At 36.0% G+C, this 25854-nt stretch overlaps 2 protein-coding genes across 4 annotated transcripts; one reads left to right on the top strand and one right to left on the bottom strand.

Annotated features, from left to right (window-relative positions):
• Positions 1 to 49: 49 nt before the first annotated feature.
• Positions 50 to 4424, bottom strand: LOC116165291 (protein RRNAD1). Of its 2 annotated transcripts, none has more exons than XM_031479590.1 (9): positions 4119 to 4424; positions 3958 to 4073; positions 3704 to 3914; positions 2983 to 3131; positions 2578 to 2704; positions 2365 to 2531; positions 466 to 705; positions 237 to 415; positions 50 to 188 (listed from the first exon to the last, which is right to left on the bottom strand). In XM_031479590.1, the coding sequence occupies exons 1-9, from the start codon at positions 4215 to 4217 to the stop codon at positions 112 to 114; spliced, it is 1365 nt and encodes a 454-aa protein (XP_031335450.1). In that variant the 5' UTR covers positions 4218 to 4424; the 3' UTR covers positions 50 to 111. The 2 variants fall into 2 exon arrangements, with proteins under 2 accessions (XP_031335450.1, XP_031335449.1); XM_031479589.1 differs by having other exon boundaries at positions 237 to 424; positions 4119 to 4420.
• Positions 4425 to 6705: 2281 nt separating this feature from the next.
• LOC116165427 (transportin-1) lies at positions 6706 to 25403 on the top strand. Of its 2 annotated transcripts, none has more exons than XM_031479872.1 (12): positions 6706 to 6779; positions 7090 to 7200; positions 10669 to 11217; positions 11266 to 11568; positions 11616 to 11964; positions 12010 to 12509; positions 17590 to 17697; positions 17747 to 18092; positions 18145 to 18240; positions 22253 to 22328; positions 23007 to 23181; positions 23361 to 25403. In XM_031479872.1, exons 2-12 carry the CDS (start codon positions 7096 to 7098, stop codon positions 23466 to 23468), a joined length of 2715 nt encoding a protein of 904 aa, XP_031335732.1. In that variant the 5' UTR covers positions 6706 to 6779; positions 7090 to 7095; the 3' UTR covers positions 23469 to 25403. The 2 variants fall into 2 exon arrangements, with proteins under 2 accessions (XP_031335732.1, XP_031335733.1); XM_031479873.1 differs by lacking the exon at positions 6706 to 6779 and adding an exon at positions 6845 to 7000.
• The last annotated feature ends 451 nt before the right edge of the window (positions 25404 to 25854 follow it).

Here is a 25854-nt window from a genome sequence, read left to right as displayed (position 1 = left end):
AGTCTGTTGAAAGATCCTTTGACCATTATTTATCTCTGCTCTGCTATGGATGGTGCCTCGTGTATCCCAGCTTTTCTGGCAGGACTGAAACCAAATCTGGACCGAAGTCATCTACTTCTTAGCGATAAGGACTTGGTTTCTGGGCGACAATTGTGGATTGAATAAAGAAGTGATTTCGCAATTATAATCTAGAAAAGGTAAGTTAATATAATAAAATATCTTAACGGCTTTATTACCAGATTCCAATATGTACAGAAGGCGATCAAGCAGGATGATATTTTCAACAAGTGGAGCTATCATCAAACGTAGAGAGTAAAAAACCACGACATCTTTCCAGTTGTCCAAATAATTTTTTATTTGCAGTGACTCTATTTCGTTTATACTCAGTTTGATATCCAAGTTTGACGTCGCCTTCCTGCAATATCTTCACAAGGTCTTAGTATATGAAACCAAGATGACACTTACTCCGCAAATACCAATCCGTTGGTGCATTTTACACTGTTGACTTGTGAATGATACATATTGGGCTGCCTGTCTGTTATCAGTTTTTCCAAAGCAGCTCGGTAGGCGTGAACTTTTAGTTGATCAAATTCGCCGTTCTTCAATTTTGCAACATATGCCTCTAAAGCATGGCAGGCCAGTTCTCGAGCTGAGTAGTCTAGTTCGTAATTATTTTTCTGACTGTAGGCGCTGAGCGGATATCCACTGGTATAACATTAGCATTAGAATAGGCTGAACTTTTAGATACCGGTACAAGAGATCAACAATACAAATATACATAGATTTTGGGTAAACCCCATTGACCTTTGGCTTATATTAATGTGCATCACCAATGACTCCATACCAAAATGTATTGAGGTCAACAGGGTACAAAACTTAGTCTTGCTTTTAAAGGAGATAGGGCGCAATGGTACTGCTCGATAAAATTATCCTTTAGATTATTGGGCAGTGGCGCTAGTCCTAAAAATTACTGCGCCAGTTGGCGTTAGATCTACGCTCTACCTTGCAGGCAACCAGGAATAAAAGGATTTATTACAAAAACTGGCAAGGCTATGAGAATCTAGTGGCTCCTATCTTTAGCCAGAAAAATAAAATCGTGGTACTGGGAAAAATTGACCCCACCACAGGGGTACCTACTTGCTTTTGGAAGTGAAACTATTTTGTTATGAACTAGCAGTACAGTCGCGAATCCAAAGGAAGAGGAATTTTTGCGACTCTTCTAAAAACGTCTTCCAAATCAAGGCTGCGTTTCTCAAAAATGCCTACGCTTGTGAAAGTCTAGTTTAAAGTGATCTGTATGGTGTAACTACATAATGAGTCGGTATCTTCTTCAGGTACAGCAGGTGAAATTAATAGAGAAAACTGCCTCCTGAAAGTCTTATTCACCGTAGTCTTGGTAGGCCTTCTTGGTGATTTCAGTAAGTATAATAGTAGTTAATACTAAGGTATCGAAGACCGGAATTGAGCATCTGATTACACGATGTGGAAGCGTTGTAACATTAAAAACTAACACATGTGTAGACTCCCCCCCCCCCTTCATGTGTTGTATGAACCAGGGGCGGACTGACCCGGGGGGGCGATTGCCACCTGGCCTGTAGATCATAATGGCTCGTTGGAAATTTATAAGTATGTGCTGTATTTAGTTTCTTGCACTATTAATAAATTATTAACACGTTTCTCTAATTGGGGTTGATGTTAGGTTGTTAAAAAATTCTGTTTTAATTGAAGTGTTTTACAATGAATTTATCATTTTTTGTCGTAGTATTTTGAAAGTGCTGAAATACAATGATAGGCGACGCACCTCGTGTGGATTGTATATTTTGTTACTTTTAATTATCAGCTGCAATTTAAAAAAAAACTGTATGGTAATTGATTTTCGAGAAAGGAGTACTTTAAAATGTTTTTGTGGTGCACCTCAGAGCTACCCGTACCCTATGCAATTCCACCTGGCCCGTAAGTACCCAGTCCGCCCCTGGTATGAACTGTCAATTCCAAACCTGACTTCGTATTTCTGGAGCCCAATTTCACCACAAAAATCATACTATGCTTTGAGCTGCGAAAATGTGCCATGTGACTTTTTCGTGTCGACCACCCATGAGTACCTGTGCCCAAAAACTAGATTAAGAGTATTGAGTAGTTCTGAATTGGCATCACGAAACCTTGTGTTGACTAATACAAACTGACTCAAGACCGATGTCATTAATTCAATTAGAAAGCATCTTAATCGGAACTTTGTACACGTCTTAAGTCGTATATTCTTATAGCTATACTGTACAAATTGGCTGAAGACCACTCCCATTGATCTATATCACGCTAAGCTACCAACCGTCCCACCTCTATGTCTGCAGGTTTAGCCATACTTACAATGTTGTTAACTTCATATAGCAGCAACCGACAATATTTAAAAATTTCACTTGGGTGGACTGCTTAAATAAGCGCAATAATGTTGGACCCAGATTGCCACATGGATGTAAGCCAACAATTCCAAATTGAATATTATCATTGTCAATACCAAACGCTTTTTTAACAGCCTAAAAATGCTGGTTCTAATAGCTTTATTACAAAATTAATGCTTACCTCTAAAATATCACTACCGTTGTGGTCTGTTTTAATTTTAACATTTAGATGAGCCACTCGTAAATTTTGATTTATGGAGATGTTAAAGTAATTTTTCATAGTGTTTTCCATAAAATCGTCAAGTTTTCTATAACGAAAATTAAGCCCCCATTAGAATTTGTGATGTCCAACGCTGCATTACAACAAAAGTACCATTAAAGACAAATGGGTTTTAGTTGCTTCTATTAAAACTTCAGGAAAATCAACATGGAAATATAATCGAACAGCGCACCACTGGAATTGCATACTAAACGATTTTATAATTGTGTAGAAATACAGAAAAACGCCATTCTTATTCTGATGGATAATTGTTGAAAAGTATTTTGTTGTATTGCAGTTTACCCAAAAGTTATAATTGTATTATACCTGGCTTCTGTGCATAAACATTTTTGCGCTTCCAATGCACACACTCGAAGGCCATACATGTAACAAAGTATTCTACTGAGATGGCCTAGACCAGATCCAACATCTACAATGTAATGGCACTGTGTTTCATTTGCCAGCTTGTAACACATCTAAAACATTACTCATGTAACACTCCTGATATAATCATTATGTGCCTAGCGCAGTGGGATATGAATAACTGAATGTCCTCCACTGGGTATGGTTATATGGGTCACCCGCCTGTTTGACTTAGTTTATCAAATTTGAATTAACTTCCCCCAAAGACTGGTGGATCAAAAACATCCTTAAACGTAATGTGCTCCTTAGTCGATGTAACTCTTGAGAATAGCATCATTTGAGGTAACCTAAAACTGGTGTGCAACTATGGGACTGGTTCAAATCCAAGTTTGGGCATTTTTGCAAGTCGGTTAGGTTTGTAGATCATCCATGGTCGACCCCAAAAATGCAGGCAAATAAGAGAGCCATATGTATGTAACCTAAATGTTTTTCATATATACAGAAAGCAAGTCATATTTTCTTCACATTCACTGCGGCGAGCCCAGTCTGCTAAGTATGTTAAAAAAATTGAAAATATTTCCCACCTACAGAAAAGGTCCGAGTACGGAGTCAATAGCAAATGAAATTTATATTCTGAGACAAATGAAGTATAGCAGGTTAAGTAGTAGAGCAAATAGATACAAACCTTTGCAATTAGTTCAATTTCGTGCCTCTTCTTTAGTTTAATACGTTTCCAGAAGCAGTTCTTAAAGTGTTCATTCCGCATCACATTGTCATTAAATAGTAGACCATGTATTGGCTTTAATTGATCTAGGCGATTTTCCTGAGCACGTGGTATACTTAGGTATCTAATAGTTTGCCGCAGTGCCAACAAGGATAAAGGTAACAACTGAAAGCTGTATGATTTTACGCCAAATACAAGTAAGTACACACACTTACTTGGTGAGTGTACTCTCGGAGTCTATTATATTCGATAAAACTTCGGGTTTCAAGTTTTTTAACGACTCCCTCCACGACTGAGGTAGTTGCTGCCAATACTCGCTAACATAGTAATCCTGCAAATTTTCTGTGTAGAGTCAGAAATGTGTACGGTGACTTACAGAAACGTAAGCGTTTAACAACCAACTGTATTGCTTGTATATATCATGGCACATATTTAATTGCATTTGAATTTGCGCTTTACTTTGCTTGTTTCTCATTATATAATTATCGGCAGATATATATATAGGCACTTTGTAACACGTTTTACAATAAAATATTACTCTTGTTTATACGGCAGAAAAATTAAAAAAATTCCCATAAAAATGTTTGATAAAAAAAATCCAAAATTGGTAGGTTAAGGGCTAAGGCACACTTGTGTCTTTGACTCACAGAGTTACATATAGTAAATAGAGAAACAGTACATAGGACCTGCGCGTGGAAAAATAACCCCAAATACAGCGGCCGGGCCGTTGTAACACATGCGTGGTGCGTGAAAGGCGATTCGCGACTATATCTCCATCCGGTGAGTGCGCAAACTTGCGTACGGCCTGCGCAAGATCCAATTGGGGTCAATTATCCGCGACAACACTATCTCTATTAACTATATACAACTCTGTGCTTTGACTGTGGTTAAGGCTGCGCTTATAGTGGTGAAAATTGGTACTAATTGAAGGTACTAGTAGCTTGCTTTATTCATATAATGCTAGTAGCAAAAATCATACTAGGCTTACTCTTTGCTGCTAGCTAATAAACGATGCTTTAGCTTTGAATTTTTGCGTTTCGAAGACACTCGCCTTGGAGTAGTTGTTACAGTTACACGTACCCATTTTCTCTTTAATTTCAATGGGTCACAAAGTTCACGGGGGGGGGGGGGGGCTGGATTTTCAGGGGAGGGTGAATTTACGTCCACTCGCCTGTATTGTCTAGCTAAGGGTGCTTGAGTCGTCTTTTGGTGTAGCTCGGTGGTAGAGTGTTGGGTACATGGTCGGGTGTCGATCCTGGGCTGAGATAAGAATTTTTCATCTGTGGCAGAGACGGGAATTTCCTTACATCACTTTCGAGCATTCTGCCGGCTACTCCGAATTAGGTTTTCCTGCATTTTTCCTAATGCGTAAGGTAAATACCGCAGTAGTATAAAACAACTTAAGACCTTCTGAGGGGCACCTCTAAAAAGCATTATGCGTGTCACTATCTGTAATTGGGTGAAAGTCTGTTAAGGGCCCAGAACAAGAGAAGGGCAATACATAAATAAATATGTGTACTTGTTCGATTTAGAGTGTCCAGAAAGTCCTACGAACAAGTGCAGGTTTTTTTTACTAAACAGCGAGATGGTCCTGTGATGGTACCTCTCGTGGGTATCTTGAGTTATAAGTTACTGTGGATACTGCAAGTGGGAGAGCCGGCTCTGGCCCACTTAGGTTACTCTAGTAAATGGTGACATTCAAGCACCAGCCTAAAGGCCGGTGATTTTGTAGTGGCCGAGTGCCTGAAAGGCATCAGCTTTGCTAGCACTAGATATTCTTATTGCTTTGTTCTCAACATTTTCATTAAGAACTTTTTTACTAGGCACTGAACATATTCCTGCTAGTTCCTTTGGGTGATTTGGAAGTTCAATTCTTTTGAGCAGATGCCCGTTCCTGTGCCTTTGTATCCACTGTTATCAGGATGGAATGGAACTTTTACATCGAGAAGGATACGGTACTTCTCCCTACATCGAATTGAAGAACGGGAGAGTTCACTCTACCTACCAGTATGTGCAGCCGCTCGACTGCACGACTAAAATCTTTAAACTGGTGTTTGAGGTACAAATAAAATACAGTAAAAAAAACACCTCTAAATGATTTTTACAGGTGTTTCTGTGGCTAGTTTTTCAGCATGATCCTGGCAACAATTCACTCCCTCAGTTCGATCATCTTGGCAGTTTAAACCCTGACTGCTTGTGCGAGTAAAATTGAAGATGATTTTTGTACGAATATGTGAAATAGAAAATATAGAAAAATAATAGTTTGACTGTTTATTTATTTGCAATATCCACATTTTCATAAACAATTTTTCAAATGTATCATTTCTTATGCTTCGAATGTATAAATTGCATTTCTGTCTTAAACAGAGTTTGGCAATTTTATCGTATCTAAAACCAAGCGAGGAGTCTGATTTTGGTGAACTTCAGTGATTAGAGGCCTCTCCCTAACATCCCTTTGGAGAACAGTTGAGGACGCCTGCAAGGAAGGCTGGTCTAATCTTGTTTAGGATTTCCCAACATGGGCTCTTTCATTTTCAGTGCAGGATAGTCAAAGAATATGTCTATGCTTTTCGTTGTGCATAGAAAACGTGAGGGGAGCAAGAAGTAGAGAAGGCGTAAGGAAGGATTAGGAACGAAGAGCTACTAGAAAGAATAGAAGGAACAGAATGTGGCTTGATCATGTGCTGAAAGAAATGATCGAAGGGGCCGTGGTCCGTGGAAGGTACCTACAAGGAAAAGAGGAAGAATACGTGGATATGAAAAGAAAGACAATAGATAGAGCATATAACTGAATACTAAAAAAAATTCATAATGTAGTATTTGTCCGTATTTGAGTTGAGTCTGGACTATTCCGTCTGATGATTTTACACCATACTTGAGGCTGCTGGTGTAAAGGCTACTTTATGTAGCCATTGTTAGCGACGCTGCTGCCACCTATGCGTCAAGAATTCTGTAATTATTTAGTGACTTTTGGTATTCCGTTAGTGTACGAAAATCGGAAATTCTTAAAAAATCATTCAGTTCTCCTAATTTAAATGTAAGTGAATTTTGCATTAATTATTTGGTAATAACAAAAAAGCGGGAAGCAATAAACAGTTCAAGCTGACCGACGCTACGTGTTTAAATAATTGCCGAATCAGCTCAACGTGAGCTTCCATAAAAATTGTATTTACCTTTAAACTTCGTCCATTTCTCTAACGCCTTCGTTAACAACGCAACGCTGCTTTAATATTTTTCGGTCGCTAGTGTTTTTATGGGGTGGGTTGTCAAAATTGGCGGTTAATGTTTTCATTTATTAATCAATCGGCCCAGTTTCCATTTACCTAATGTATGTTTGTGTTATTTAGTTAACCATGAAAATGGAGTGGACACCCCAGGAAAACGGTTTACGTGAAATATTAACTTTACTAAAGGAGTCCCAATCGCCAGATACCGCAACGCAAAGGGCTGTTCAGCAAGTATCCTTTTTACATAATAAAAATAACAGTAAGTTGGTATAGAAGGTGCATGTTTGGTGATTATTTAAATCACATGGCATAACAAAACTGTATTTTACCTAAACAAACGATTGTTGCTTTTGTTTTACGACTTGTAGGTTAGTAACACATGTTGACTTTACAGGGGGTTACTTCGGTTTTGTCCGTTGTACTCCTAACATTTTCTGAAGGGTTCAAATCGTAAGTAAGTGCGTTTCTCGCTACCGAACTTTTATTTTGTCACGATGGTTTCAGAGGTCGTTTAAGATTATTACTTCGTTTCCCTGAAGTACACCGCAGGAAAAGTTGTTTCTGGTTGCAGGGAAAGTGTTTCCCTAACCTTGAACCCATAGCAAATTTTGATTGTTTGCCATAAGCAACCTATCTTGTCTCGAATTACTGCTGACTGTGTGGCTCCAGCTCTCATTAAAATATCCTGTCATTTTGCTGATTCAGTGAAATTTTTATCTTAATCTTGGGATGCTTATTTATTTATCAATTCTACAGGAAGTAGGTAGATACAATTTCATGCATTATACAAATTGTATAGGTATTGCAAAATGAAGTCATGAAATCACTTGTGACATAGTTGCATAAAGCTAAAATCTCCCCTTTGCATTTTCAAATCGGTCCTTCAATCCCAAAATCCCCGAATTTTTAACAAAAAAACTTAAACGAGTTTTTTCGAATGTAAACTTTAGGGATGTGACTTCCGAAAAACAAGTTAGGAAGTTTTTCCACGGGGACGAATTTACTTGAGCACAAAAATAAAAGTAAGCTCTACTCGCAAGACCGAGTTTTCTCTAGGCGAATTCTTATGAGTCGAGTAATTGATTGGGGCAAGTGAACTTATCGTACGGGGTGCGAATTTTCCTTATGGTACCCTATTCCAAGTTTAACAGATGGCAATACAAAATTATAAATGATCTCAAGGATGGTTAATGATATGTGCAATGATGATTAGCTTCTCTAATTACGTTATACCATAAAATGTTTGTGTTGTATAGAAGTGCTATAATCTCCATGTCCAAGGCAGGAATTTGATGAATGTTTAGTGATACACTGTCCTTAAAAACTCGACTTCTGATAATAGTTTTTGGGTAGATCACCTAGTATGAGGGAGTGCGAAAGATTTAATAACTCCGGCAAAGGCAGACGGTGAAATTTTTTGATTTTTGGGTTTTGAAAGTTTACAAAAAAGATTTACGCGCTAGAAAGCTCTGGAAGACAAAAGAGGCTAGAACGGTGTGGTGCAAAAGCATTCGATTGTGCTGGAAAATTCTGTGAAAAGCCGAGTGCATATGCGCGGTGGTCTGGGTCTTTACTGTCAGTGTCTTACAATCAGCATAAATATAGGACTACTTAAGCAAGTAAGTGTTTTGGGAGGTTGGTCATAGGCCCCAAAATAGATCCTTGCGATTAGGTTTCCGTTTAGGTACTCCTCCAATTCCATACATTTCCGCTTTTTCTAAGAATGAGACAGACTTTGATAAGTCGCACATTTGCGAGATGCATTTCTTGCATTCATTTCATATATTTCTCCCTGAGGTCTGTCTTGTGTCGCTTGTTATGTGCTGTACAGACGTAGGTACATATTCCATTAGTGATCGCATGGCATTGGTGGCGCTCTCTAAAACCGAATTGTTCTTTTGTGTAGTAGCCAATGAAATTGAAAACATTGTTGATTGAATTATTGTTCAAAGGTTTAGCAAATGTTGGCAGAAGAAAAATTGGTTGATGCTGTCTTCAGAGAATGTTTTACGTTCCATTGCTTTCAGTCTGTAGCCCAATTGTTTGTGGCTTATGATCGCTGAATGCATATGCTAGTATTGTTGGATGTGAAAATTCTTTTGTTTTACGTATATAAATTCCTGCACCCAGGGTTTGAAAAAACCCGTTTTTTTTTTTTTTAAAAACCCCAACCCACTGGACCCAAGTGGGTTTTTTCGGGTGAAAGTGGGTAATAGTACTTTTTCGATCGGAATTAAACAATTCAACAATATGAAAAAAAAGGCGCCTCAATATTGTGGTTGTGTTGTGGTGGTTCACTTTTACATTTTACTATGGGCAAAAATAAGAATACAAGTTTTGAACTGTTTTGAATTGTTATCTCAGGGTTCACAAATGGTCTCTTTTTTAGACATTGGTCTCTTTTTTCAATGCTGGTCTCTCAAAGTCTCTATTTTTCATATTTGGTCTCTAAAGTCTCTAAATTTTGCATGTTAAAAAAGTATAATTCATAACTGATAAACCGCAGAAATTTTACTGTACATTTTTAGCGCATTTTTTAAGAATTAAAAAAAATGCGTTTTGCCCGTCCGGACCCACTTCTGCCGTCTCGAACTACTTCTAGGAGAATGGTCCTAGCGTCCTGGAATTCTTTGCAGTAGGTAGCCTATACCTTGAAGGTGTGCCAGACGGCCACCAAATTCTCTGTCTAAAAGGGGGCCCCCCCCCCACGAATTATTTCCTGAGATACTGTTTTTGAAAGTAAAATGTGCATAACTTTTACATACGACAACCAATTGGTCTCAACGAAAGGAACCGTGTTCTACCAACTATACTGCCCCTCTTCTGTCCTCTTACGGGGTGGAGGGGCAGGAGGGGTGGAATTAGTTTTGTCCTTCATGGTACTATAATGAAAGGTCTCAACGAAAGGAATTAATTTCTACCAACCATAGCCCTCCTCCTCGACCTCTTATCGCGATCGGGTATATTCCCTTATACCTCGAGAACGGATTGTCGGAAGAGGGTACTCACAAAGGGCGATTGGGACGTCTGCAAGAAATATATCCATTTGTGATGTAAAAAAAAATATTTGGGTGAAAAAAAATGCGTTTTATCCGCACAAGAGTTGTGCACAATTTATGTTTAGATATATTGCCGTTTATGTATCTCATCTATTACAAAATAACTATTTTTTGCTTAATTTTGTATGGAAATTGGTTCTCAAAGGTCTCTAATGGTCTCTATTTTTAAATATGTAATTAGAGACCTCTATTTTTTTGCTAAAATCAGTTGCGAACCCTGTTATCTAATACTATAAACGAACTCAAATGAAAGTATGGGAGATTGTTCATTTTGTCCTGTTGTATTTCCTCTTTTAAAAATAAAATAGTAAACAATAAACTTTTATTACGGATTCTAAAAGATTTTCTAGTCATTTGCGAGAAATAGTTTGGTGGCGATGGTCCATAATTTTTTCAACAGTGACAAAGTTACACGAAATTGCATTGAGGTAAGTCTGAAATGCTTTTTAGTTTCGTTAAGATCAACTATAACCCCAGATTTAAAAATTAAATGCACCATATTTGTAGTCTTATCTGAATTCCTTGTAGAGATGCCAGTTATGAATTAAAATAAGCACGAGGAGTTCTATGAGCAGAGCCTATACCTATGCACTTGACCATAAACAAAACTTAATAAGATCTTTTCCTTAAATATGACTAGAAATTGGAACAATTAAACAAATATCCAGACTTTAACAATTATTTGATGTTTGTATTGACCAAACTGGTGACAGAAGATGAACCGACACGTTCACTCAGCGGATTAATATTGAAAAACAACATCAAAACACATTATAGTATGTTAATGCCAAGTGTAACAAATTTCATCAAACAGGAATGCTTGCAAGCCGTCGGCGATCCGTCGCCATTAATCAGGGCGACAGTAGGAATATTAATAACGACAATAGCCAGTAAAGGCGAATTAACGACGTGGCCGGAATTACTTCCGGCTCTATGCGGAATGTTAGATTCACAAAATTACAATGTCTGCGAGGGCGCGTTCGGTGCGCTACAAAAAATATGCGAGGATTCTGCAGACGCGTTGGATGCGGACAGCGTTAATAGACCGTTAGACTTGCTCATACCGAAATTCTTAGAGTTTTTCAGCCATTCCAGCTCAAAAATTCGTTCGTACGCAATCGGTTGCATTAATCAGTTTATTATACAAAGATCGCAAGTCCTAATGTATCACATAGATTCCTTTTTGACAGTACGTATGCCCACAATTGTTACACGTTAGTTTTAATGTTTTTTTTAGAACCTTTTTGTCGTGTCTGCCGACGATGACGCCGAAGTCAGGAAAAATGTGTGCAGAGCTTTAGTGTTATTATTGGAAGTTCGTATAGACCTACTTATGCCACAGATGCATAATATTATCGAATATATGCTGCTCCGCACACAAGATTGTGACGAAAATGTTGCCCTCGAAGCTTGTGAGTTCTGGCTTTCCTTGGCCGAACAGCATATCTGCCGGGAGGTGCTCGGTCCTCACTTGAATAGACTGATACCCGTGTTGGTTCGTGGAATGAAATACTCCGAAATTGACATTATATTGTTAAAGGTTAGCAAATTTATTGCATAGTGCTGCTGTATTAATTAGGCTTGTAGGGGGATGTCGAGGAAGATGATACGGTGCCTGACAAAGAAGAAGACATAAAACCACGGTTCCACAAATCAAAAACACACACCATGAAGGCGACATCTACTAACGGAAATACCAGCAATGCGACAGAAAAAGGAAGTGGTGACCAGGGGGAGGACGAAGAGGATGATTATGACGACGGGGATGATGATAGCAGTCTCTCAGATTGGAATTTACGGAAATGTAGCGCGGCGGCGTTGGATGTGCTAGCGATTGTTTTTAGCGACGAGTTGTTACCAATTTTAGTTCCCATCCTTAAAGAGACGTTATTCCATCTTGATTGGGATATTAAAGAATCTGGAATACTGGCTTTAGGTAACAACGTTCTACTTCTAATCGTAGCTATAAAAAGTCTTTTAGGGGCGATTGCCGAAGGCTGTATGTCTGGAATGTTAAATCATCTTCCCGAGTTAATACCATACTTAATTAACTGTCTTAATGACAGAAAAGCTCTTGTAAGGGCCATTACATGTTGGACACTAAGTCGGTATTCTCATTGGGTCGTGTCACAACCGCACGACGCTTACTTAAAGCCATTGATGACCGAACTGTTAAAAAGAATTTTAGACGGCAATAAACGTGTTCAAGAAGCAGCATGTTCGGCGTTCGCGACGCTCGAGGAGGAGGCCTGTACGGAATTGGTTCCTTACTTAGGTTTTATATTGGAAACACTTGTGTTCGCTTTTTCGAAATACCAACATAAAAATCTACTTATATTGTATGACGCTATTGGAACACTGGCAGATTCGGTTGGTCACCATTTGAATAAATCCGAGTATATTAACCTACTTATGCCTCCACTGATTCATAAGTGGAACGTTTTAAAGGATGAGGACAAAGACTTATTTCCATTATTAGAGGTAGGTAACAGTGTCACAAAAGTCGCACTAGCCCTAGAAATTCCTTTGCACAACAGAATATTTTTTATTTCTGGCTTTATCCACCATGACAGCGCCCTTATGGTGCGCAATAAACTTCAGGTTTAAGGGCGGGTTTATGCAACGTCTTTATGCTTAATAGTTAAATCTTAATTACTAATTTTTATAAAATAAAAAGATAAATATAGAATGTCTAATGATCGCGTTTCCTCAATTTCTTAGTTCCTAATTAGTATCATAATTTTTAGTACACGTTCAACTTTTAAGCATTAAGAATTAACAATTGAGAAATCTGTACATGGCGCATGCGCGATGTTCGTAATATATCAGCTGGCCTTTCAATTCCCTCAATTTGATTGGTGTTAAAAACGGAATTGTATAAACTTGTGTTGGGAAATTACTTAAGAGTTAAGATCCAGAGCTGTGCAAAGCCCTTTTGCAATGGGCTTCATTCCAAAGCCCTTGTAAGAGGAATGGTGAATGGAAAGCTCAAATTCCTCTTAGCACGAAAAGGGCTTAAAATTCCAAAGCCCTTTAAAAAAGGCTTAAAGTTGCGAAGCCTTAAGCTCAAAGCCCTTTGAAATTGAATTGAATGGAATTCCTTTGCAAAAGGAATTGAAATGTCTAATAAAATATGAATGATTATTTAACAAGTGTTTTTCGTTTTTATAAAATCTTTGAGTGAAGGGATAAAATATAATGAGAATACAGGACCCAGTAGCCGTAACGTAATAAATATAAATAGTTTCCACAAGTGCTGGTTTGGTTTGCTTGCTTGCTAGTAAATAATTGCATATAATTGTATTATAATTTAGTTAAGGCTCTAGATAGAGGTAGGTACTTACACTTTATCCCATTAGAGAACAACAACACCGCACGCACTAACAGTTCTACGTACTGCAAAGGGCCAGCTCACAAAAATTGGAAATAAAAAATGATGTGGGAGTGGGAGGCATATAAGGAATTGAAGCCTTTTTAAAGAGGATTTCAAGCCTATTAAAAAGGAATTGAAGCTGTTTAAAGGGAATTGCATCCTTAAAATGGAGTTTTCAATGAAAAAGTGATTTCAATTCTTTTAAAAGGAATTTAAGCTCTTTGTCTGAAATCCAAAACCCCAAGCTCACGCGAAAAGGCTTTAGACGTAAATTCCAAAGCCCTGTTTTTAGAAAAGGCTTGAAGCCTTGGAATTGCAAGCTCTTTTAGGGCTTGAGGCTTTCCAAGCCTTTTGTACCAATTCCTTTGCACAGCTCTGTAATAAGGTCTATGCATAACGGATTAGAAATAAAGAATTAAGCTTTAAACATAAAGAAGTTGCATAAACCCGCCCTAAGATGATTTAAAACGCGGTTTAAATCAAAAATTTGCACCTCCTATAACAGTTTCCGGAAAATCAACAAAAAATTGCTCCAAGGGGAACCAAATTTACCTGCTTTTCAAATTGTGGAGTGGAGTTCTAATAATTCCATGTGGTAGGCGTTAAGTTAGGTACGAGTATACTAGTAGGTTGTTTTTCCTTGTTAATGACCTCTCTTTTTAGCTTCCTAGCTAGAGGTATCGCCATTTTTTAGATGTTATAACTCCATCAAATGTTCACGTCTCAGTTCCCGTTTTAATTCATCTTAAGGGGGATCTCACACAGTTCATTTATGAGCGTTTGCAGAGGTTTCATAGGAAAGTTCCCCAGACTTTAGTTTCAATCACTTAGTGCTAAATGATACACCAATCTCTTCGCAAGAAAATTTGCGATGTTTCTATAGTAACACATTTTTCAAATTTATCGCAATATCAAGTGAAATATCGTGTTAAATATAGCCAAAATTTGTCACTTTTCATACGTAGAATTTTGCTTTATGGAAATATATAATCGAAAAAGTGTTACTATAGAAACATGGAATTATCCTTCATCTTTTCAACAAAAAAAAAATTGGAAAAGATCTGTAAAGAAATACGGCCGTGACAATCTTTCCACGAAACGTCTACCGTGTATGGAGTGTATGAATTTTTACTTGCTGTTGTGTAGCGCCACCCAATTCGAGTTTTAAAACTAAACTGGACGTATTAAGATCATTTTCTGGGAAGGACTATTTCGTTTGTTAATTCTAAATCAGAGACTACTTGCAATAGGATTAACAATTTTAATTCAAAATGTCTTCATTTAATGATTTAAGTGCAAATTGGAACACTTCACTCCAGGCAGGATAGTCTGGATAGTGCCCATAAAATTGAATTAAAAATAAAAATAATTAGCAGTTAGTTTATTTTACCCATTTTATAACTTCCAATGAAGCAGTTTTCTTAATGGCTGCAATTCTCAAATTCCACGCTATGCAACAAAAATATTTTTTAGCTGTCATTATAAACATAAGTAATAAACCAGTCCTACAAGCGATTGCCTAAAGTACTCAAAGTAATTTTAGTTGAGTTTCTTGTCTATCAAATCATCTTCATAAATGCAGCTACATACGGTAGCAAATAAAAAATAAAAACTAAAATGGTCTGACGCCAATTGAAAGGTAGGTACATAAAAAAACATTTGTCATATATAATGGAAATTGTAACGTACAATCAGAGCTGGGCAGTATTCTACGTTGTAAATACTGTGTAGTATTCAATTACTTTCGAGGACATATTCAAATACTTTGTAATTAAATTAAATAGGTACTTTTATGGAAGCAGTATTTGTATTCTGAACTAAAATACTTTAACACATATTTTTTAGTGGTCAAATAGTTTGCAAACAATTCGCATATTTCGCAAAGTATTCTAATGCATACATACTGTTTAAACACCGTAATAGGCTACTAAATGTGTGATCATGATGATGATGGATAATCTTTTTAATTTTTCCATTATTTGAGTGAAGTATTTGAATACTTATTAGTATATTTGAGCACTTGTCAAAGTAATGAAACACTTTTTAAAGTATTCAAATACTTTTGATAGATATCTAAAAGCCGGCGTTTAAATAAAATTGACGAATTATCAACTTCGGCATGACCTTTAGTTTTCAAACTAAGTGATGCAGGAATAACTCAATAGTACCAAGCTAATGCAGTACTCCCGAAGGCTCTTTATCTAGTCTTATCTAATCTCCCTCCATCTAGATATTGGTAGGGTTATAAAAGGCACCCGAACGAGTTTTGAGTATAATAAAGTTTAGTATTTTTGGGGACGTTCACCTCGTCCTCATTAATTTTCGAATTATTTCTAAACCCAAAAAAGGCGACATAAATACCCAATAGAGCACAATTGGACCACAGTAGACAGAAAAAAATTGGTTGATTTTTGGGCTAATAGGGGAGGGTGGTTAACGGACCCACATTTTTATTGTAACCTTCACTTGCTGTAGAAGAAAGATAATGCTCATACTTCGAAAGAACAATAGTTGTTGCAGATTTTGATTCCTTGGTCAATTTGTATTAATTATGCATGATATCTAAAATACGTCTTTTAGCCGCAATTGGGGATTTTTTGAAAAACTAGATGAAGTAGTGAAGTAACAATGCGATTAAAAGGCCGGGACTGCAACTGCATGAAATGTACTACCATTCGCCAAACGATCAATGTTAAATTTTTTTGTGTTAAATGAAATCACTGCGTCAATGTTCAAAATTTCAATCAAAGGTAACTTGATTTTTATTAATAGAACTACTATTTTTTTATTGCATCATTTGTAGGATTTGATTACCTTTTCAACGATATAAGCATGTCGGTATTTACCTACCTTTTACATATTTTTTGTAATTCAACAATTTCTAATATAATTCATAGTGTTTTTCTATTTTCAAAAGCTCTCAGTAATTAGTAGGCCGTTAAAAATTATGAACACCAATTCAAATTATAAAACATTTCCCTGCAAACAAAACAAAACAAAAGAGACTCAGAAACCACTTCAACCCCCTCAAAGTATCCACCTCGCAGAATATTATTGATTTAGTCACTCTTTAAAGTTTAGGCAAAATTCACCATCGTGGTGAAACCACATTTCTCTATTATGTGCACAGAAACATTTAGAAGACCATCAAAAAGTACTTAAATATTTATAGTAAACAAGTAAAAAGCACCGTTTAAATCACTTTTTTCAAATTCCATTTTTCTAATAAACGTAACCAATCAACAATGCTAATGAACCAAACTGACAAATCAAATCCTACATTTGATGCAATGAATAAAAACTTGGTAGTTCCATTTAACAAAATCAAGTTAGCTTGTGATTCAAATTTGGAAAAGTGATTTTTAACACAAAAAAGGTGTAATTTGACCGTTAGCACCTTTCATGATTACTAATACTGCGGGCAAACGACTAATTTTAGATATAATGTATACCTAATATTAAAATTGACCAAGGAATTGATATATGTAATAATATACAGCGGATTCAATTCAATAAATGCAACTTTTGATATAAATCAAACGTATAACAATTGCAAATTCAGTGAAAATATTGTTAGGTTGTCAACATGCCCCGATAATGAATTTTAAATATGTGCGTTAATAAACAAACCCACAATGTTCCACCCATCTACAGTTAAACCATTGAGTAATTAAATCTCAACGGTTAAACATACTGGATTTTGTTGAATTGGATTGTGCGCTTTATACGTGTCCTGAAGCCGTCTCTGCTCATGAAAATTTAAACTCAAGATGCATGATGGAACAGAACCGCGGCGTGTCGTGTTGCTTACGAGTGCATAAGAACAGCCCGCATATAAACCATATTATGCACTCCTCGTTCCCCTGAGAAACTTCGTCCGACTGTGAGATCAGCCTTAAGCCACTTTTAAAGAAGTAACATTTTTCCGTCTGTATGTATGTATCATAAAAAGGGTGTACATTATGATACTGGCAACTAAATAAGGGTGGGAACCCAATAAAAGTTTACTATAATGAGCTATGTTGAACGCCCAGTAAAGCGGAGTTTTGTCTTTTTAAAATTTTGTTCCTTGTGGAAATGTTAATCTGTTATTGATTATGTTATGCTCAAAATCATTTCGGTGGTCCCTCAACATTCTAGTTATTATTAACAGTAACAATGGATTGATCATATGTTTATTTTTTGCAGTGCCTTTCAAGTGTAGCGACAGCTTTGCAATCTGGATTCCTACCATATTGTGAACCAGTATACCGTAGATGTGTCTCACTAATACAGCAGACCTTATATCAACACATGGTAAGTGAACTTCTCGTGACATTGTGTTGTGCTAATTTGTTCTAAATAGGCTAATACTCAAAATCCGGATCAATTTGAGGCGCCGGACAAGGACTTCATGATAGTTGCTTTAGATTTACTGTCTGGATTAGCAGAAGGATTAAATGGTCACATAGAAAAATTAGTTGTTAATAGCAATATAATGGAATTGTTACATCACTGCATGCAAGACCCAATGCCGGAGGTACGACAGTCATCGTTCGCTTTACTGGGAGACCTGACTAAGGCATGTTTTCAACATGTACGACCATGCATTTCCGACTTTCTACCGATTTTGGGCCAGAATTTAAATCCCGAATACATTTCAGTGTGCAATAATGCTACGTGGGCTATAGGAGAAATAAGTATAAAATTAGGTAAGTTTTAAACGAATTTCCATTCCATGTCGCTACATATTCACATTTACAGGAACTGAAACGCGACCTTACATACCTCTAGTATTATCGCAGCTTGTTGACATTATCAATAGACCAAATACTCCCAAAACTTTACTAGAAAATACTGGTAAGACTTATGTGGTGTTGCATGCATGATCTATATTGACTGTGAGGATTCTAATCAACTTATCACTAGAAGGTATCATACTGTACTGGCAAATAAATTTTGAGCTCTGGAAAGAAAGATGTAGTGGATTTGTGATCAGCAAAAAAGCGATTTTTTGAAAACGAATTGATGTAGTGCACATTTCTTTAAGTGTGCATGCTCAACACTGCTTCTGCGCTACAGCATTTGTCTACTAATGCCCCTAAAAAATGAGTGTGCACTATAGCGTTCCTTTATTCTATAACAGTGAAAGTTGCAGGGTGAGGGTGGTGTGGTCACTACTATAAATGTGTTTTAAGCTCTAACTATCAAAAATCAATTTGGCGCCCATCACTTTATTGCCCAAAATCGATCTAAATCCTTATTTATTGATCCATTTTCTTGGCGAAAGTCAATTGATCAATGCCTAAGGAATTATACATGTGTATTGTATCGACTTTAAAAGTAGTCTGTCCCTCTCCAACAATCCATGTAGTAGGGGTTTTGGTTTACTTGTTCTTGGAATTGATTTAATAAATAAAAATAATAAGCACATTTTCCAAAACTCTCAAAACCTTACCAATCCATTTAGGGTTACCATCCGTCCGGGTTTCCCCGGATTTGTCCTAGTTTAGAGGGCGTCCGGGAAGCATCCGGGGGGGGTTTCATTGGTTGTCCGGGTTTTGGGCTACTGAGGCAGATTCTGTCAAAATTTAACCTAACAAGATAAACTTTTAATCGCCAATCAGCTTTGGTTACAATTTTTTAAAACACTGAATCCTCATTTATACAAAATTGCCTAGTGCTTTTTTTGCATTCCTGCTCATAATGCCAACGTTGAAAGAATATTTTCACTAGTGGCATAACAGTGGACCAAAGAAAGGAATTTATTGAATATTGAAACAGTCTAGCTCAGTGTTTCTCAACGGAGGCCATATGGCCCCCTCCATGACGTATTTCTTGGGGGCCACGAACGAAAGACAGAATATTGGTAGGCCACAGAAACTTTTCAGTGGGCCACGAAAATTCACTCCTGCAATATTGTACTGAAATATTAAAATTAAATAAATTTACCAAAAATGGTCAGTATTAAACCGCAATAACCCTGTATCCTTGTTTGTTATCTCAGTGTAGGCATGGGAATTTTTTTCGATATATCGATACCTATCGATATGTCGATAACTATTGATATATCGATATGTCGATAACTATTGGTATATCGATATGTCGATAACTATTGATATATCGATATGTCGATAACTATTGGTACGATAAAATTATGTTATTGTTGAGATTTCAACGAGCCCTACTATTTTTATTAATAAAATCGGGTTTCGGGTTTACTCTCGTGTAAGTAAATTTACTATTTTTAGTTGCTCGACGTTTCGGAAACTTAACTTTGCTCCCTTTCTCAAGAGAAGCGCTACGTCACATCATCATCCATGCCAAATAAACGCAGTAATAAAATCTTTAGAAAATAGATCTTTTCGTCTTACTGACGATTGCTCAAAAAAAGAAACACTTCAAAATGGCTACTCTTTAGATAAAATAAAGAAGACAATCAAAGGGTGTAATCATGGCCTATGTATCGGTATCTGATTGATGGTTACAGAGGACCAGTCACAAAAAAACAGAAAAAGCTAAGAACACTTCAAATTTAGATATACAGTTTCAATTGATTGACATTTACGAAATCTAACAAAAAACTCTTGATAAAGGTAGCAAAGAAACGTCGAGTAACTATTAATAGTCACTTTACACGAGAATAAACCGGAAAATGGATTTTATTAATAAAACTCGATAAGATAACTATCCCTGTCGATAACTATCGATATGTCGAATATTTCTCTCAAATGAGGCGTGCAATGACCGCTTAATTACAGCGGTAATTGCACTGTAGAAAGCTAAAGAGCCCTGCGATAATTGCACAGTTAATATGGTAACTCCATTAAAGTTGCAAGAACTGCATTCGGTTATTTTCATATTTTGTTAAAAGAGCCCTCTTGTCTTGTCGGGCTCTTTCGCCAAAATATAAAAGTAAACTCATGCAGTTTTTAGACACGCTTTCAAAAAAATTATCGGTAATATTATATCGATACCTATATATTAAAAACTATCGCCATAACGAGAACTATCGATATACCGATACTTATCGATATAGCGACAGTTATCGATCTTTCGATACTTATCGGTGTATCGATATATATAAGTAAAATATATCGATAGCTAAGTACCTGATACTTATCGATAGGTGAAAACAGTTATCGCCCATCCCTATCTCAGTGTACCTTTCTTAGAAAATAATAACTGCGAATCACTTTAAATTTAAATGTTTATAAATGGCAAACTCACAATCCCATTGATCTAGACGCGATACCGGAAAATGTTTATTATTTTTTTCTAACACGACTAACACCCCTCTACCGCCTACCAGGAATATTTCTCTGTAGCTTTTTAAAGAAAATTTCAGCGTCACAACAAAATGAGCTTGAAAATGGTTTCTTGATAACTAAAAAATAACTCAAATTAATTTTGATCTAATTCTAAAGTGTTTAAAATATTGAAATGTCACATTTAATGGCCTATATTCTATACATTTTTGTGCAGTCTGAGAAAAACGTAAATGAGTCTAAAAACACGTAGAAAGCTACTAAAATTTCAAAAATTTCCTGAGGTATGCCCCCCCTCCCTAGGGGGGAGCCACAGAGATAAATAACATTCACAAGTAGACCACCAGTAAAAAAAGGTTGAGAAACACTGATCTAGCTAGTCAGTGATAAAAATAAAGTACAATTTCAAAGACTATTTCTTTAGACAATATTTTTTTTATCAAATTCAGTTGATATGTCCGGGTTTATAATCCCTAAATCCGGGGTTTTCACGCTTCCTGTCCTAGTTGGCAGAGTTTTGAGATGGCAACCCTAGATCCATTCCTTTGCACAGCTCTTAAGAGTATAGTGTTGATCACACCACAATTTGTTCCGGAGTTAGAAGCAAGTTAAGTTGAAGTAGACTCTAACTTGACATCTGATGCGATTCGAGGTGAGGTAGGTCAGGGCGCAATCAAGCACGCACAAATAAGTAAGGGAGAATTTGGATTTGTTCACATTTAAGTTAGACGAATCTTCTGCGCATGATAAATTTTTTTGTATATTTCACTATAACCAATTTCTAGTCCACTGTATACTTGGGGCTCTTCACAAAGAGAATAATTGTTTCAAATTGTTCATGCGTGAAGAAAGAGAAATTGAATAGAAGGGCTCAATGTATCAATATACCTTCTGGTGATAAATGGGTAATGTAACACATCTTGCAACTAATATCAATTAGCTTACAATGCCAACAAAAACAAAAAATTTTAACTTTTCATGTCAATAACTTTGTTTGAGGATTACTAGAGAATGTGTTTGTAACACCTGCAATCCTTTGTGACTTTTTTTAAATGTTTATTTCGATTCAATTTAATTTGACATATTATTTATTTAGCCGTTTCTGTAGTAAACGATCACGTCTGTCTATTTTTTAATTACGAAATTAATTTTCCTCTTTCAAAGTTACTGAATTTAAAGGCTAAGTAACACACTATTTGTCCAGCTGCGTATTATAATAATTTTGTTTTAAACGTTTAATATATTGGTTTTTCGATCCACTCATTTTAAAGTATGGTTTTTTGTGTAATACGCATCTGGTTTATGTTGATAAAATTGGAACATTTTTTCCCATTCATTAGGAGGCTTTATTTTTTCAAAAACACTTTTCGTTTATTTACTGTCGGTTTGTTTAATTTTTACTTAATGTTATAGTGACGCATGGTGATATATTGGGTTCCTTTTTTGTCAACAAATGTTTTGATAGACATTTATTTAATTAATTATTAACTACATTTAGAGTTTTAATATTTTCTATGATTGTAATTATTTATAATGTTGCCATAATTTCTTTGTAATTGAGTTGGATTTTTTGTTCTTTTTATGTTCTCGGTGGTTCACTGTAGCCATAACAATTGGTCGCCTAGGTTATGTCTGCCCTCACGATGTCGCGCCCATGTTACAACAGTTTGTTCGCCAGTGGTGTGTACCCCTCTTTATTCTTTAATCTTACACTTTTTTATTACGAATTAAGTTTTAATTTAGTTACCAGCTAGTTTCATTTAATTTTTATTAGCATTTCCCGAAGCATTGCTTTTATTCACCAATCTTGTATACGAAATACTATAAGTAGCTAGTTAGGGAACTATTCATTATTGGTCAATTGATAAGTTGGCTACTTGTATAAAAGTAGAGTACGGAAATTGATGTTTTTAATCATAGTACCATGTTAAAGGTAGGCAAATTAAAATGATTCGGTGTAAAGAAATACTGTAGGAGAAAAGAAGATATCAACATTATTTAAATGAACTTTTGCCATTCACAAAACATTCTCTTAGCTTTTAACTTATTCATTGTTAAGCCATTTACATAACAATAATTGACCCCGTCAGAGAGAAAACTACAAGCAGGTAAGACACCCACACTGTTTTTCAAAATTTTCTTTTGCTTTTTAGCTAATTAAAATAAGCGAACCTCCCCTAGATATTCCCATTTGAGCTATAACTACACTAAATCTGTTAAAAGCTACGAGATTTTCTGTGAAAATGCTCGATACCACTCAGTAGGATTCTAGGAAAAATTTTAAATAATGTTGTAAAGAAGTGTAAACAAGCTTTCTCAAATTTCTCAATGTAAAAATGCTTATAAGCGACGTTACAGGTGTACATCCTTACGGAATATTCGCGATAACGAGGAGAAGGACAGCGCTTTTAGGGGAATGTGTCACATGATAACCGTTAATCCAGGGGGTGTTGTTCCGGATTTCATATTCTTTTGTGATGCCGTAGCTTCGTGGATTACTCCCAAGGCAGATCTTAGAGAAATCTTCATGAAGGTATGTTTGTACATTTTGGCACACCCTGTATGTTGCATTGCGTTCCTTATAACACTCATTGCTAAAAAGAAATTCTTAGTGTTGGAATCTCTACCAGAAACTCGTTACAAAATAGATTTATATTTCAATCATTCCCCCTAGTGTCAATTATTCGTAATGTATTTGCTTTTCATTCACAGATTTTGCATAGTTTCAAAACGCAAGTAGGTGAAGAAAACTGGAAACGTTTCAGTGACCAATTTCCGCCGCCGCTCAGCGAGAGGTTATCGGCGCTGTACGGAGTTTAAACTTATAACATACAAAATGTATGTGCTTGTTTTAATCTAGTTGGAGAATTTAATAATTTGTTCTAGTTTAGATATAACTGATTGCGCCATGTTAAGGGTGGGAGTGACTGGTCATTCTTGCCAGTACACATCTAGGAGGGTGGGTAAAAATACCAAGTTTATTTTACAATAAGATTTGTTCCATACTGTTTTGTATATGTAGAGATGATGCACATATAGGTACCTAATTTTTTTATATTGATATTTTTAAGGGGCCTTTTTTTAAATATTTCTTTTTTTTCTTGATTGTACTCTTGCAGAGGCGATGCATGTGAGGGCTTTTACTATAATCTGAATGTAAACGGTACGGGTAGATCACCTGCAATCTTTTCAAATTTGTACTTAATATTGTTTTTAATACTGCTGGTGCTATTTCTTTGTTTAATGCCTCTGCGAGATGTACCTCTAAGAAAGATGACGCTGAAAGCGTGAAGCTAACGAGAAACTATATGGCTTTGAGTATCATATAATCAATCTTCTGTAGCTGTTCTGTTAGTGAAAATATTAATAATACTTTTGTGTGCAAGTTTCAGGGTAGGTGCAAACTGAAAGCCATGTAGTAAATCTTATACGTTCAGTTTATTTAGCTTCATGTACATACTTTTTACTTTCTAAATTTCATTTTTTTTTAATATTTAGAAAGTTTTAAATTGTTTTGAATAAGCATTATGCAAAAATTATCCAAAAAGATATGCATGCATAGAGAAAAAAGTAAATCGGTTGTTGATCTGAAAGAATGAAGTCGAAGTATTACCCACGTTTAGTATTAGGAGATCTTGTCAGAATTAAGTATAGTTAAAACTTTCAGATTGACGATATCTTTTTGGAATGAACAAACACTGACAAATTGTGTTTGATCTCTTTTTACCTCTGCTCCTTAAGAGGACTTCTGGCTCCTAGTCCCAGTCCCTTCCAGTCCTAGTTATTTGACTGATCCCAAACGTGTATGTCTGCGTGTATGTGTAGTTGCATGTTGAATTTATATTAAGATAATGTGATAATATTGAGTGATTGCTATTTTCAAATCAATTGTGATACTTTTATATTGTAAGACTTATTAAGAAATATTTCATTGTTATTGTTTTTTTTCTCTCAAGGATAGTAGATTTAAACAATCGTGGAAGTTGTTTCCTTTTAAATGTTTTAAAATGGGATTTTAAAATATTTGAATGTAACCACGTTCTCAGTTTGGTATATTTCCTTAATCATTTCTCTTGTTGAATATTATTTATACATTTAAACCTAAATGAACATTATATAGTATGAATGAGTTTTCCTTAGCGTGCAGAAGTCTTCAATCCTTCTACACTCCAATATCCATTCCTGTGCGTCCAATAACGCGTTCCTGTCTTAATTCTTATCTAGTTTTAGTTCTAAGCTAATATTTTGTAGTATGACGCAAGCCTGGATTTCATTGTATTTTTTTACGTTTTCATAAATTGGTTGTTTAGTTCAAGTTGTACAATACTGACGCATTTGGGCATTGATCATATTTTTTTAGTCCAAGAGACTTTCGTTTACATTATATTGAAGTACGTACAATATTCTCTTGGTGTATGTAAAATATCTTTATGTTGAGATATGACTGCCGCCTTATCAGAAGGTTTAGTTCCTCATGTATTATGTTTTCATTTATATTGGGCCAGAATGGACATTTGTTTTTTGCTTTTCGTTTTTTTATGTTTGTATTCAAAAGAAATACTAGTCGCCTATGAACCAATAGTGTGTACCTTGATTACTATTTCGGCCACTGTACTCTATTCAGTGATATTTCTTTTTAAAATATGTGTTTAAAATATGTTCTTAAAGTAAGATGGCTCAAAATTGAAATTGTTGTTTCATTACATTGTAATTTGGCATTTTAAGTTGATTTACAATAAATGCTAAAACCTGCAATGTTTTTTCTCTCGTGAAACATAATCCTGTTCACAATGCATTTTTTATGATAATTTTCTTTAGCCAAAAACTGAATATGCAAGGACACGAACATGATTGAATTTTCTTGGGTCACATCCCTCCTCCACAACTCTCGGTCCATTGCCGCTCCCCAACCCCACAGCCTGTTCCGTTCTTCAAATCTGCAATCCTTTTTCTTCCATGCTTCAATATTTCATTCAATTCCCACATATTTTCAGCAAACCTGAGTGACCATACGTTAAGATTATAGCATAGCTGAAGTGAGAAAAATGACGATACTTTGATTATGTTTTGGTACACTGGCAACAGTGGCGTAGAAATGTATTCTGGGGGGGGATTAAACAAGTTCGTGGCACATACAGTCACCCAGTGCGTACTAGAAGGGGGAGTAAGAAATAGAAATTGGGTTGCTGATGCTGGTAGTCATTTA

Source organism: Photinus pyralis, unplaced genomic scaffold (genome assembly GCF_008802855.1).
Source record: "Photinus pyralis isolate 1611_PpyrPB1 unplaced genomic scaffold, Ppyr1.3 Ppyr1.4_LG3a, whole genome shotgun sequence".
NCBI lineage: Eukaryota > Metazoa > Arthropoda > Insecta > Coleoptera > Lampyridae > Photinus > Photinus pyralis.
Note: the sequence above shows the minus strand (reverse complement) of the source record. Positions and strands in the feature narration are given on the sequence as shown.

Bases quoted from the DNA above. Each gene is read 5' to 3' on its own strand.
- LOC116165291 (XM_031479589.1), bottom strand. From the start codon at position 4,217: ATGAGAAACAAGCAAAGTAAAGCGCAAATTCAAATGCAATTAAATATG. The intron at 3,132-3,703 runs GTTTGTATCTAT...GTAATGTTTTAG, and splicing joins AAATTGAACTAATTGCAAAG to ATGTGTTACAAGCTGGCAAA. The intron at 425-465 runs GTAAGTGTCATC...GACCTTGTGAAG, and splicing joins AACGGATTGGTATTTGCGGA to ATATTGCAGGAAGGCGACGT.
- LOC116165427 (XM_031479872.1), top strand. From the start codon at position 7,096: ATGAAAATGGAGTGGACACCCCAGGAAAACGGTTTACGTGAAATATTA. The intron at 11,218-11,265 runs GTACGTATGCCC...TGTTTTTTTTAG, and splicing joins ACATAGATTCCTTTTTGACA to AACCTTTTTGTCGTGTCTGC. The intron at 18,093-18,144 runs GTAAGTTTTAAA...TCACATTTACAG, and splicing joins AGAAATAAGTATAAAATTAG to GAACTGAAACGCGACCTTAC.